The sequence below is a fragment of the Chelonia mydas genome, chromosome 4, assembly GCF_015237465.2.
Source record: "Chelonia mydas isolate rCheMyd1 chromosome 4, rCheMyd1.pri.v2, whole genome shotgun sequence".
NCBI classification, from domain to species: Eukaryota; Metazoa; Chordata; order Testudines; family Cheloniidae; genus Chelonia; species Chelonia mydas.
In genome coordinates, this window is record NC_057852.1 from 116,236,724 (window position 1) to 116,250,411 (window position 13,688).

General features: G+C 42.6%; 1 protein-coding gene across 6 annotated transcripts in view; it reads left to right on the forward strand.

Moving 5' to 3' along the window:
• The window catches only part of EVC (EvC ciliary complex subunit 1), a 76,987-nt gene that overhangs the window by 36,918 nt on the left and 26,381 nt on the right, over positions 1 to 13,688 (forward strand). For all 6 annotated transcript variants that reach the window (XR_006290205.1, XM_037898084.2, XM_027825391.3 and 3 more), the window contains exons 10-11: positions 1,586 to 1,734; positions 6,167 to 6,265. Coding sequence is in view for 5 of the 6 variants with exons in the window: in XM_037898084.2 (XP_037754012.1) it covers positions 1,586 to 1,734; positions 6,167 to 6,265 (248 nt within the window). In the remaining variant the exon portion in view is untranslated. The remainder of the gene's footprint in view (positions 1 to 1,585; positions 1,735 to 6,166; positions 6,266 to 13,688) is intronic.

Consider the following 13,688-nt stretch of genomic DNA (forward strand, 5'->3'; position numbering starts at 1 on the left):
GCTGGTTTTATATATTTATATTTGAAAGTAAATACTTGCTGTCTTTGTTAAATAATTTTGATTCTGAAGTGATCAGTCTGGAGTAAAACCCTTTGTCTGCTAGCAAAGCAAATCTGGCTCTCTTAGGATAATTGATTCTTTACCTGCCCTATTGGCATGCTGTCCCTGTCAAAGCTCTAGGAGCTGAACAGCCTGAATGTAAATACTCTCACTGGAGAGTTGCTCATATTCTCAGCTAGTTTCGAAGTGTGAGTTTTGCCATATCTAAAGGCCATCAATCCCCATTCCGCAGGTTTTGTCCTCTCTAAAAAAATTGGTAAGTAGTCATATGAACAACAGTTTAAGCAAAGAGTTTAATGGATGCGCCCTGCTAGTTCTTTAAAAGGAGGACATATATGCCTACCTCGGGGCTGTTGTGTGTTTCTAAAAGTAAGCCCTTAAAGTTTGAGTTCATTCCTTTTGTTTTTCTCGCAGTCATATTTGTATTGCTGCAAGACAGAGATGCAGCTGATAATGCCTTAGTTTTATGCAAAGTAGGTCCTTTTGTCTGCAAGAGAAAATCTGTACACACGTATTAAGCAACCTCCTGTATTAAAAGATTATCTCAAACTTCTTGCATACAAGCCCTCCCGTCAACATAGAACTGCGTCACTCGGGAGGGGGGATTTTCCACACCCCTGAGCGACATAGTTATGCCAACATAAGTTTGTAGTGTAGACTTGGACTGTATTTCAAAATGTTTTTTTAAACCTCCAAGGTTAGTGTAGACTTTTTTAGGGGGTGGCGGTGGGGAATGGGCACTGCACTATCTAGATTTTTAATTAAGGACTTTAAGTGCATTTTCAAATGATTTGTCAGGGAATTTATGTTCGGTGGCAGGCTGATGTTTATAATAAATTAGCACTGGGCATGAGTAATGTGCAGAGTTTATATAATGCACTGCTTTATCTCCCCATAACAAGGAACTTCCCATAGCTAAAACACCTTGATATGGTGGCAGAATAGCTGCCACAATGTAACATTCATTTTCTGAATTCATCTTTAGCTGCATGGTTTATTTGGGGGACTAGTGAATTATTTAGGTATCTATAGGAAAAAAAGGTTAGTATTTTTTTGAGGGCGTTAGGTGAATACCAGATGAAAAGACAGAGGTGAGGGAGGTTTGGATAGCAGATGTCTGGATCTGCCAGGCAAACTCATCTGGAGCTGTGGAGTGTCTGAAAGTTAGGCCTCAAATGTCTCAAGCTGGCACCCACCCCCACCAAAAAAATAAAACAAAAAAATCAGTGGATACTGAAAGCTTTGGCCAAGTGACTTGTCCAAGATCATGCAGCAAGTCAGAGGCACAGCCAGGAATAGAACCCTGAAGTCCTAGCACCCAGTCTAGTGCCCTATACACTGGACAGTGCTGCCACCCCTACAATAGAATATATTTATTTAAGAAATAAAAGTCAAACTGCTTGAACACAGGCTTTTTTTTTTTTTACCACTATATCCATTTTTAAACCAGAAATGAAAGTTCACACACTTATTTTCCCCAAATTATAGATTTGTAACACCTAATCATTTACATTTTATATTCCAGAATGTGTCCAACAAGGTAAAGACCTAATCGTGAAACGCCTGGCATGTCGTGCAAGGAAGATAAGAGAGCTCAAACAAGCTCAGAAGGATGAACAAGGGGATCTCCTCAGTAAAACTCAGAAAATAGGGGAACTCGATGAGTTTCTGAAGGTGACTGTGTAAAGATTTATATTCACTATTTGGTTTGTTTTAGGGCCATTGTAACGTTCTCTGAGGTTCTCCCAGTCCACCAGAACTGCCAGCTTGTGTCCTCATGACATGTCTTCAGTAGCCTAGGGCAGAGTTGGGGATGGGGGACAGGACTGCATAGGCCTGCCCCAAAATACTAGGGTTGGCTTTGCTTGTTAAAATTTTAAAGCCCTCTCTGAGATTGGGACTTAGCCACCTCCCGCTTGCTTGGGCAGCTGCCATGCTCCTAGCTCTTCTATAAACTTCTGGGGTACATCACTTAATCTCTGTCCCTCAGATCCGCCTCATGTAACATGGGGATAATAATACTTACGATGTGTTGTCTTTTGAGTTCTTCAGGGCAGGGAATCTCTCTTATTTTGGGTATGTACAGTGCCTGGCCTGGCAGAGCATGTCTGGGGCCTCTAAGTGCTAATGTAATACTAATAATAAGGAATAACAGTGCTGTGGTGGCGCCCTCCATTGCTGTAGCAACTGCTGCAATGGGAACTCTCATACTGTGTCTGCAACCAGTGCCAAAAGGAAGTCCATGCAAAAGGCGCCCTGAAGTTTCCACACTGTCAGCAGCACGCAAAGAGAAGGAGAGGATGCAGGGCCAAGGGTTGGTCTACACTACAGAGTTAGGTTGACGTAAGGCAGCTTACGTTGATCTAATTATGTCAGTGTCCACACTACAGCCTTGCTCCTACCGATGTAAGTGCCCTACCACACTGACATAATAAGCCCTATTCCTCTTGTGGAGGTGGAGTTATGGCGGCATAGTGAAGGCGAAGCAGTGTCTGGGTAGACACTGCAGGTTACTTACATGCTGGAGCCGTGAAATTGACAAGGAATTTGGGCTGTCACCCCAGGACGGGTGGAAACAGCTAGAGGGTGGCAGTCTCCCGGCTCCCTGCGCCTAGCCAGGCTGGTGCTGAGGCTCCCCACAGGGAACAGGGAGCGTCCGTGTAGCTGCCAGGCTGCTGGCAGGAAGCGGAGAGCCGGAAGCCTCTGTGCAGCCAGTGGGGAGCTGGGAGCTTCCGTTCAACTGCTGCGCTCCCTGCCTTGGTGCAGCTGCTGGGCTCCCGGTGAGGAGTGGGGAGCTAATATCTGGGGGGGGCGGGGAGGGGAGACAGTGGGGCAGTCAGGTTTCTGGCAGGGAGCTGCACACAGAGCTGAGAGCCTGGGTTGTCAGCCCCCCACACTGGCCCTCTTAAGTTGTCAGAAATGCTCCTGGTGAGGACACACACCACCAACTGAAGGACGGTAGAGTGGACATGAAACACTACAGTAATTACTGTGATGGCTGTAAGTCAACCTAACAGAGGTCAACTTACATTTGTAGTGTAGACATGCCCTAGGCTACTTCCATATTGAGTGGAAATCCTGTAGCTTTCTGGTGCTTGCCTGCCCAGCTCCAGCATGGAGCTAAAGAGCTGACACTGGGAGAGGGACCAGAGCCTGCCTCCCCCAACTTTCCCACCACCACCACAATAGGAAAACACACTCCTCCTCTTGGCCCCCCTCAGACCATCTAGGACAGGCCAACACCAGTCAGAGAAGAGCTGCCATTCTCAAGAATCTATCCCCTAAGTGACCAGTCCCTACAGTCACCCATCCCAATAACCAATCTGCTGCTACCACTGACAGCAGAGGCTCTAGGATGACTTGCCTACCCCACGAGTGCTGCTGTGAGGAACAGCTGCCAGGTAGGGGGACACATCCAAAAGAGACCTTCTTCAGGTGCTGGGGACAGGGAACTTTGGTTCGTCAAGAGGAGTGAAGGAAATGGCTCTGGTGGGTGTGTTGGGTGAAAGGATTTGTGGAATTTGGGAGAGGAAGAGGATGGGATTCAGTGAAGATGGGATGCCTTTCTGGACGATATGCTTTAGTCACACACATGATTTTGGTCTCAGAAGGGTAACTAAGTGAAATTCTATGGCCTGTATTATCCATGAAATCAAAGTAGATGTTCTAATGGTGCCTTCTGGCCTTAAAAATCTATGCTGGAAGATTGTGAAGTAGAGGAGAATATTTAATGTCACCTGAGGGGATAATTGAAGGGGTCCCCTGTTAATAATTTTGGCAACACAGGACTTGGCAGGGCACGTTGCTTTGAATTAAGGTTAGTGGTTGTTCATGGATACTTTGATTTAAGACATGGTGTTTTGATCAATAATTATATAATCTTACAGCAAAACTGGCAAAGTTAACAGTGATGTTATCAGAATGATGAAACCCTAAATGCTGAAAGCGACAGGACTTCTGTAATTGCCGAGAACTACAGACTTTACATTATTTTAAAATTCATCCTCAACTATCAGGGAAAGAAATGATTTAAGGGCAGCATGTCTACTTACTAAGATACCGCCCCACAATATTAGATTGTTTTTTAAAATTAATAGAACAGTTTAAAATGTAAAAACTCAGCTAGGTTGTTCGAGAAAACTTTTTTCCCATTACAACAAACTGACAGATTTTGCTGACCTCAATGCTACAACTTCTTATTGCAGTCCGAGCTTTGTAATTACATTGTGTAAGTTAGATAATGCAATTACTATACTTTGTCTGCAGTGCTTCCTTGATGAAGTTTGGTTAAAGAACACTCTCCATAATGTACGGGGGGTGGGGGTGGGGGGGACAGTGTAGGAGCAGGCTTCCAGCCATTTAAAACACGTGTATCTGTAGTGGAATTTTATATCTCTTAGGCTCTTTGTCTTGATCAAATATAAACAGTTAATTTTATTATGCAGTTTTCTATTCACTGGACACTTTAATGTTTGTTTGTACTCCTATTTAATGGACTTCTTGGTAGACACCCAGAGCATGTTAACTGAAATTAAGAAATTTTGTATCAAGACTTTGCAGAAGAAAGGCAAGAAAAATTCAGTCGTGCAAAGAAAATGCCTTCATTTTTACATACCATAGTCTTACAAATAACTTTGTCATCTAACCAGTAAATTGCATAGTAACAGTTGCAACCAATAATACATTTGTTGCAGGCTGGGGGATTTATAGCTGTTTGCCAATTTTTTCAGCTTTTGTATTGCAGCACAGGATATAAAACTATGATGTTAAGAAATTCCTCCATGAAATATAACTGAGCCATGAGATGCTCTCACCCTTCTACCCCAATAGTGAAATGGGTCCTTGTGAGCAGGTGACTCTCTCCTCCACTCTAAGATAAAGTCCAAATGCTCTATGGAGGAACAAATGAACCATCTTCCTTCGGTATGACTTGATTAACAACTAAATAAGTTATTCTTGTTAATACTATGCAGTAGCTTAGTGGAAATTTTCATGCTTTGTGTTCAGGTGGTTGCAAGTTCAAACCTGTCTAAGCTGTCACAGAGATGGTGAATATTTATTTCCCTCTAAGTTTATGTCCACACTTCAAGAAGGATGTTGAAAAATTGGAAAGGGTTGAGAGGAGAGCCATGAGAATGATTAAAGGATCGGAAAACATGCCGTATAGTGAGAAACTAATTAGATTGATAAACTTGTGAAACAAAGAGAAAGGTGACTAGACAAATTCAGACTAAAAATAAGATGCTTTTTTTTTTTTTTTTTTTAATAAACAGTGAGGGTCATTAACCAGCAGAACAACTCAACAGACATGGTAGATTCTCCATCAGTGGAAATTTTAAAATACAGATTGGATGTTTTCCTAAAAGATATGCTCTAGTTCAACCTATTCAGCTATTGGATTTGAAGCAAGAATGGATTCAGGGAAGTCCAGTGGCATGTGAGATGTAGGAAGTCATGTGAATTCTTCTGCCCATTCTGCCCATACAGTCTGTCTTTTGATTGTAATGATAGGTGACTAAGTATGTGAGCTACTGTCATCAGCATTACCTAGGATTAGTGCTGCTTCTTTTTATATGGAGTATAGTGCCCATGAAAGGTGAACAGACTGAAAATACTAGAAAGTGAAGTTATCAGTTCACAGAACAGCTTTGTATACAGACTGGTAGACTAAACATCTCTTCTGTGACCCACCGATTTTTCTCAACCCAGTTCTGGAGTGATTCTCTCTTTGGAGTGAGACAGTAATTCAGACTATGCTGATTTAATCCTTTCTTCTTTGCTAAAGACTTTTTTGTTGACACCTGCCTACTTTAAATAGGTACAGAAATCACCAGTTTACCTTGTGTTTTCACAGTTTCACAGAGGGCAGTTTTCAGCTATACTGTACTGTACTAATGCTTTTCAGTCCTTGCTAATGATCTTCTACCAGTCAGCTAGGACAGCTTTTTCCCTACTAGTTTTTACAGTACTTGGATCCCTGATGCTGCCAAAAAAGTACCCTTTCTTTATTTGTCAGTCAGTAGCTTTCATGCTGACCATGGTTTCAGCTATTTAAAAGATATATTTTTACACGGTTTTTTCCCTATTTTGTTTCTATTAATCTTAGGCCTGCCATGAAATGTTAGAGAAGCAGAGACAGACACTGCATGACCTGGAAGAAGAGGATGACTGCCAAAGCACTGAGGCCGTTGCAGAGCTCCATCAGGTGATTTGTGCTAGTGGCTGCGAAAAAGTCTGAAAATCTCCAATCCAGTTACAAAACAGAGCTAGACCTCAGGCATAGAAACTTCAGAGATTTATCATTCATTTGATATTCTGCAGCTTTCGAGAGGCTAGGTTAGTGCACAAATGGGCTTGGGATTTAGTCTTTTACTCTAGGAGATCTGGATGTAACAAATGAAAATGAATTTGGTCTCCTCCTAATCTGTGATAGTTGTGTGGTTCCTAGCACTCTAGATGAAGAACACTCATGACTTATTCTCTGACCACAAGTCATCTCTTGGTAATATAAGGGAGAACTTTCCTTTGTAGACTTGCAGAATTTTTCCTCTCTAAGTGACCACACACCTTTATGCTTCCACTAGAAAAGTTTGCCTACACAATCTCCCCAGGGGTAATTAGAACTAGGAAACATTTTTAAATACGTCTACCTTGCCAGCTTACCTTGGTTTGGATCCTGTTTGCATAGTATATCAAATGAGACAACATCTCATGCCGTGGTAGACCAACTTGCTACAACAGCCTGGCACCCTATAGTGCCTGCTCCCCTTCTTTCAGCTTGCAGTATTCAGCTAAGAGTATAGTCAAGTGGTGAACCCATCAACCAGGGGACTCTGCAATCACAACAGCAAACAAGGCTTACAGCAGGAAGGCACCAGTGCCAGATACAAGGCAGGAAAGGGAAAATGCATCTCATGCCCTAATACTTTTCCCAGACAAGGTGCTTGGGCAGGGGTCGGCAACCTGCGGCGCGCGTGCCAAAGGCAGCACGTGAGCTGATTTTTAGTGGCACTCTGCTGCCAGCCAGGGTCCCGGCCCCGCTCAGCCCGCTGCCAGCCTGGATAGACGGAACCCCAGGCCGGCAGCTGGCTGAGTGGGGCCGGTGGCCGGGACCCCGGCTGGCAGGGGCCGGCGGACAGAACCCCAGACCGGCAGCACACTGAGACACTCAGCCCACTGCCGGTCTGGGGTTCCATCTGCTGCCGGCACCGCTCAGCCTGCTGCCAGTCTGGGGTTCCGTCAGGGGGCCCCCGTAAATGTAAAATTTATTACTGGCATACAAAACCTTAAATTAACGAAGACTTGGCACGCCACTTCTCAAAGGTTGCCGACCTCAGTGCTAGGGTGACCCCAGTCATAGAGGAAATGCAAGAGAGACAAGGAAAGCATATGAGGCTTCTTGATTTACTGATAAAGCTCTAGGTACTGAGTTAATTTATTCACAGTGTTGGTTCACTGACACTTTTAAACGAGTATCTGAATTTGTAATATTTAGTATTGGTCTTGCTAATTGGAAATTGTTGTTATTGGCGAAGTTTTCATGCTTTGTCATCTTGTTATTATGTGTGTAAGATTAATGCTATCTAATGGTAGCAAAAATCAGTGACCTTTGATTGAGCTGAAAAAATGATTAGTTGTAGTCTAACAGGCTCTGTTTTGATTAATTGTGACCAGTCTGGTGTGTCATGGATATCTTTTGTCCATATCACACCTGGTTTCATGGGCATTTTAGTAAATGCTAATTATAGGATTGTGCATTTGTTCCACTTTATCAGAGTTTTCATTGCCTTGTGCGTTTTTTGTCTATCAGGTTTTGATAAAGTTTGAAAAAACTGAGCAGTGGCACTGTAGTTAGTAGAGGATGAACGCCTGCTGGAGTAAGTTTGTGTAACGGTTCTAGGAAAAGTATATTGGAGGAACAAACTACTCATTCAGAAAGGGGGAAAAATGGTTTGGATGGTTGTGTTTGTGAATCTGAGTAAGTGCTTTTTTCTGGTAATTTTTTAATTTGAGAAGAGCAAGTCAGCATATCTACTGGTATTACATGTGATACGTATGCTCTGTATAGGAGTCATTAACCTTTGTCATTTCATTTGATGTCCTTAGCATCAAAGATATTTCCCCCTGAACACAATACTTATGGAAGTTGTATTCCATTGTTGGAAATTCTACTTCACGGACATTTTAGGACCAGCTTAAAATCCTATTTCTTGCAGCCTTGCTTTTGGCTAAGTTTTGTTTTCCATTAAAAATATTTGGGTGAATTAAATGTTTCTAATATTGACAGGCTGACAGAAAGCTCCCTCTCACTCAGCCATAACCTGCTACGTTCTATACTGTACCTGCTATTCCACTCCTGGGTCCGTCCTGAGTTAAGACTGCCAGTCATGTAAAACTAAAGCAAGTTCTTCAATGGTTTAGCAAACTGGCTGATATCTACCAGGAATTTACATTCAGGAAACTAAACTCACATCTGTTTTTACAATAAGCATCCTTTTATCTGTGTCCATCAGATGTGATCAGCTAATGCATCAATATCAAATAGTGGTCCCCCTCGCTCTCCTAGGCATAGCTGCTATTGATCGTATTAAAAGGATGACATCAGCAAGTACACTACATAAGAGGCATAGGCTGTGAATGAAAAGGAACTTACTGTACTCTCCAAAAGCTTTAAGAACAGGCTTGATCTTCAGCTGGTGTAAACCAGTGTATCTCCACTGAAGTCAAACAGAGCTACCATGATTTCCACCAGCTTGAGTGTACAAGGAATAGTCGTTATTAAAAATGTCTATTACCTGGGGCATGAAACAAAGGCAAAGGAGAATCCCAGGGAAGAAATTATGTCTCAGAGAAGCACAGTCTCTTCCCATTTCCTCTCCTCTCCTCTTGCACCTCTTGCTCCAGGGGAAGAGTAATTTATGCAGTTCCTTTATCTTGGAATCCCAGATGCTTTGGCTAGCACGTTAGAAAGCCAGAATCAAGGCTCCCCCTGCCCACGCTCCACTGTCTTGCAGATGCCATGCACAGCCCACTCTCCACCCATCATGCCTGGAAGTGAGGTGCAGCAAGGCTGCCTAGAGGAATGAGGGAGCTTATTCTCCTGCGTGGCTTTGCTACGGCCAGGCACAATCAGGCCCTTCATTTCCATTTTGCCATTGCCATTCCATGATATCTCCACACTCCTTCACAATGCGAAGACAAAGATGGCATGCATCACCGAGGCATGAGCAAGTGAGAGGCTCAATTCAAGAGGTGAAGAAACAGTCAAATAATTAGTTTGTTGTTCAATTAAAACTTCACATTTTCCTAAATGCAAATGTACGTTACAAAGGAGGTACTCATATCTGCTTACTTCTAATCACTAAAATAAGTTTTTACCATTGTTTGTTCTGTTAGCAATTCTGGTTCTACACTGCTATAGGTGCGTGAGCTGGTTTCTGTTCTGATTTGTGCATCATCAATAGAGTTATTAATAAAGGCCCTCTCTTTATATCTATTTACCAAAAATATATTGTAAAGTTAGTTTTACCACTATAACCTTCTGTTAGGACACTCTTATTCTGGCATGAGAGGGCCTTTTTTTTTTTGGTTCAGAATGTGAGATTAACCCCCCCTCGCAAACTAAATTGAAAAAAAGCCACTCTTACACCAGAATAAGAGTGTCCACCCAGGCGGTTGTACCAGTATAACTATACATTGTAGACAAGTTCCAACTGTGGGCAGCTTCCCTCCAACTTCCCTCTTTTCCAGTCACTTTTTGGCGTAAACCAACAATACATAGTATGTATTAGTCAGCACTTGGAATCCAGCTCAGTGTTTCTCAAGGGCTTTTTCTCCATTATAATCATTCTTCACCTCACCTCACCAAGATCTAAGTTTACAATGTGTCTTGTGTTTTAATGTTGCTCTTTTGTTTGCGGTTAGTGAAATTCCATCAGCTGTATATTTCCCTTCTTTATCCTGTGTGATTATATATGTCTCCTCCTTTGAAATTCAAAGGCATCCAGCATTTATCCAAGACCATTTCACTTCTGCGTTTAAATTATGATATTTATTTATGCTTGATGAATTTCTAAGGACGATTTTTGAAAAAGCTTGAGGTTGGCTGTCATTACAAACATGTTCATTTAACTCTGCAATCAGCTACTCTATTATTGGAATCAATTTGAATAAATTGCATTAAGTAAAAGTTCTGAGGACAAAAAAAATGATATGTCAAGAGATATTTGATGACCATTCTACGGACGTTCCAGTCCAAAAATAAGATACGTATTGGAAACAGTACTTTGTTACTCTTGTATAAAAGAAACTTAAAATTGCAGTGGCTCATTAAATAGCAATATACAAAGCAACTTCTCTGTTTAGAGCCACATGCCACCACCCTTATTTACATTGAGTAATACCTTACTCTGCAAGTAGTTCCTTGCAGAACAAGCGTATATTCAGCTTGAGTCAAACTGGCAGAATCTGGCCTCCATTAGCATTTCCACATACAGAAGCTTTTTCCTAGGTAGGTTCCTACTTTACCCTCATCACCATAGTAACTGAGCATCTTCTTATGATGCAGTAGGCAACATGACTAAGGTCTGTCACATGTGGTTCATTCTTTCCCCACTTCCAGTCATAGGATAAAACTGTGTGTGCAGTGCATTGTTTGGTTTGGTAAGATGGTGGATCATGTGGGGTTTGTTTTTTTAATGTACATACTGCTCTGCATGTATGTTAGAGAAGGCAGGTGGAAAACATGTGCCTTGCACTTGCAGTAGATGTGGTTTGTGATGGTCCTTAGTTCTTATGGGAGATCATTCCACAGTTCATTCTCAGATCAGTCGCACAACATGCTCCTGACAGATGAGCTTCCCCCTTACGGTAGGACTTTTGAGAAGGGGGTGTCATTACAAATTAAATATTCACTCTTTCAGCAGCTACAGGTTATTCATATTTTTGCATTTACAAATCATCATGGGTGCAATTATTAGTCATTAGATGTCCAAGTTCCTATTTGCGTACTGTATTTATACCCATAGTTTTGTTCTTGGGAAAAATAAAAGAGGAAGGTCTGGTTGTGGCTCATCTGAAAAACTGTCCCTATAATTGTATTTTGAACTTCCGTAGCACCTTTCACCAGAAGATGTCAAAGTGCTTTACAAAGAAATAATTAAGCCACTTTGATCTAGGGATCACCCCTTTCTCTCTCTCTCTCTCTCATATGCTGTTCTGTGAAGCAAAACACAACCACAGTTCAGCTGGGTAGAATTGCTGTGCCCTGCTAAGTAGTGTTACAACATCTGTTTGAGCCTGCAGGAGGTACAGGCAGAACCCAGGCCCCTGAGAAATATTCAGGATATAATTCCTTTACTCCTTAAGCAGAAAGCCATGAGATTCTCCATGACAGCAAGCGATCAAGACCTCTGCTTTCCATTTCATGCAGGAGATTTCCTTATGAGAAGCAATGCGATACCAGCACCATACTAGGGCAATAAATCTGGGGTGCCACCTATAGAAAACCCAATACGACTAAGTGGTGTGGTAATGGTAACTGGAAGTCTCTCATTCAAATATCAATCCGGTCTGACTCTGCTTGAGAGCTAGTGGAACTGCAGTAGAAACAGGTGTGGCTGCAGACTACTCTAGATACCTTCTAAACCGTGTTAGTCCATAGGAAAGAAATAAGAACCGTAACAGGACGGGAGGGTTAACTGCTGTTGAAAAACAAGAAAAACCCCCCGATATTTACTCAGGGAAAAGATGAGTTAGAAGAGAGATAACTGACATTGTTAAAACGTTAAAAGGGATCGTGAGATCAGACATGGAATCTTTTTGAGCTGATGCTAAATCCCAGAATTTGGAGACCTGAATTTTAGACTAAAGAAACAGCAGCCGAGGAGAGAATTTAAACATGCCATTCTGCATAGAGATTAAGCTAAATCCGATTCACAAACTAGATAAGTAACTACAAAGGTGCAAGCCCTGCCCCCACAGGTGAGATGGGAGCTTGAGGAACAGCACAAGCTGGGGGTGGAGAGGCAAGGTTAGGGGCCCTGCAAGATGGAGCCACCTGAATGGAAGATTCTGTGTGCACTGATAGCTATGGACAGGCCAGAAAATCCACTACTGTTTGGATCCTCCCCATCTTTGCCCTCATTCCTGGGCAGGCAGGAGTGTGCTAGGCCTGCAGAGACTACTTTATCCATTAGACTGCACAAAGGAGCCACTGAGCAACTCTGCTTCTGCTCCACAGAATGGGGGTGGAGGGATTTTTTCCCTTTCCAAGTTTCCCAGTACCCAGTCTAGTTACTTAGGCTGGGCAAAGGTCTCCCAAGTGCTCATCAAAACAAGAGCCTTTTGGGGCTGGAAACCCCTTTCCCAAGCTGGGGAGGATAGAGAAGAAACTCTGCAAGAAGACCTGCATGGAGATACCAGTTGACTCTCCCCCAAACCTCATCCCCCTGTGGGTGTTTTTATGGGAGGAATGTTCTGGACCAAATATGCTCATGTCCAGTAATATAACTTCACTAATAATTACATATTGAAAGTGCTACCACAGTCATTTTAGATCATTTTACCTTTTTAAATTATTGTATTGATTGTTAGCAATGGGCCAAAACCAGAAATTGGGGAAGGAAAATGGTACCAGAACTGTTCTAGCTGATCATTGTATCCATGACCACCGATTCTGTGTTCCTTATTTTCTGAGTGCCCAACCTGAGACACCTGGGCCCAACTTGCTAAAGTGCTGAGCACTCACAATCAAATAAAGTCAATGAGGGGTGTGTTCTGAACATATCAAGTGCTATAAAAATGGTAACTATTTTGAAAAACCAGTTCCAAGACATCTCAAGTTGAATGGTTGGTGGACACTTTGGCCTTAACCTGTGTGCCTTAATGTCCCATCTGTAAAATGTGAATACCACCTTCTCTCACTGGGTTGTTAGCCAGGATGGGTAAGGAATGGTGTCCCTAGCCTCTGTTTGTCAGAGGGTGGAGATGGATGGCAGGAGAGAGATCACTAAATCATTACCTGTTAGGTTCGCTCCCTCTGGGGCACCTGGCATTGGCCACTGTCGGTAGACAGGATACTGGGCTAGATGGACCTTTGGTCTGACCCAGTATGGCCATTCTTATGTTGTGATGATAAACTCACTTTTTGAAACATACAGAGGGTATGGTGATGAGTGCCATAAAAGAGCCCATGAGAAAATTAATAATTCTGCATTTAGTGCACAATTTGGACAGGATGCAGTAGATGGGGCAGGAGCCACACATTGAATGCTACGGTTCAAAAGAAATATGGGGGATGACTGAACGTTTGGTAATGGGATATGGAGTCTGTTATATCTAGACGTCCAGTTCAGATCCAGGATGATGACCTCTGATGGCTGTTTGGCAAGATTATATATTACATAGAATGAACTGGTACTCAGTTCATAAAAGTCCACATCACAAAAACCTGTATCTGGCACTAGTCAGAATTTACCACCTGCCCAGTCCTCTCACTGGGGCCAAGGATCAAATGGGTACAGAGACTGAATTCCCCTCTCAGTCATAGGGTAGTTCCTTGGGTTGGTGCACACAGGCAGACTAATGAAGTTTACCCTACAACTGCCCACAGCTTATTTGTCTGTGTG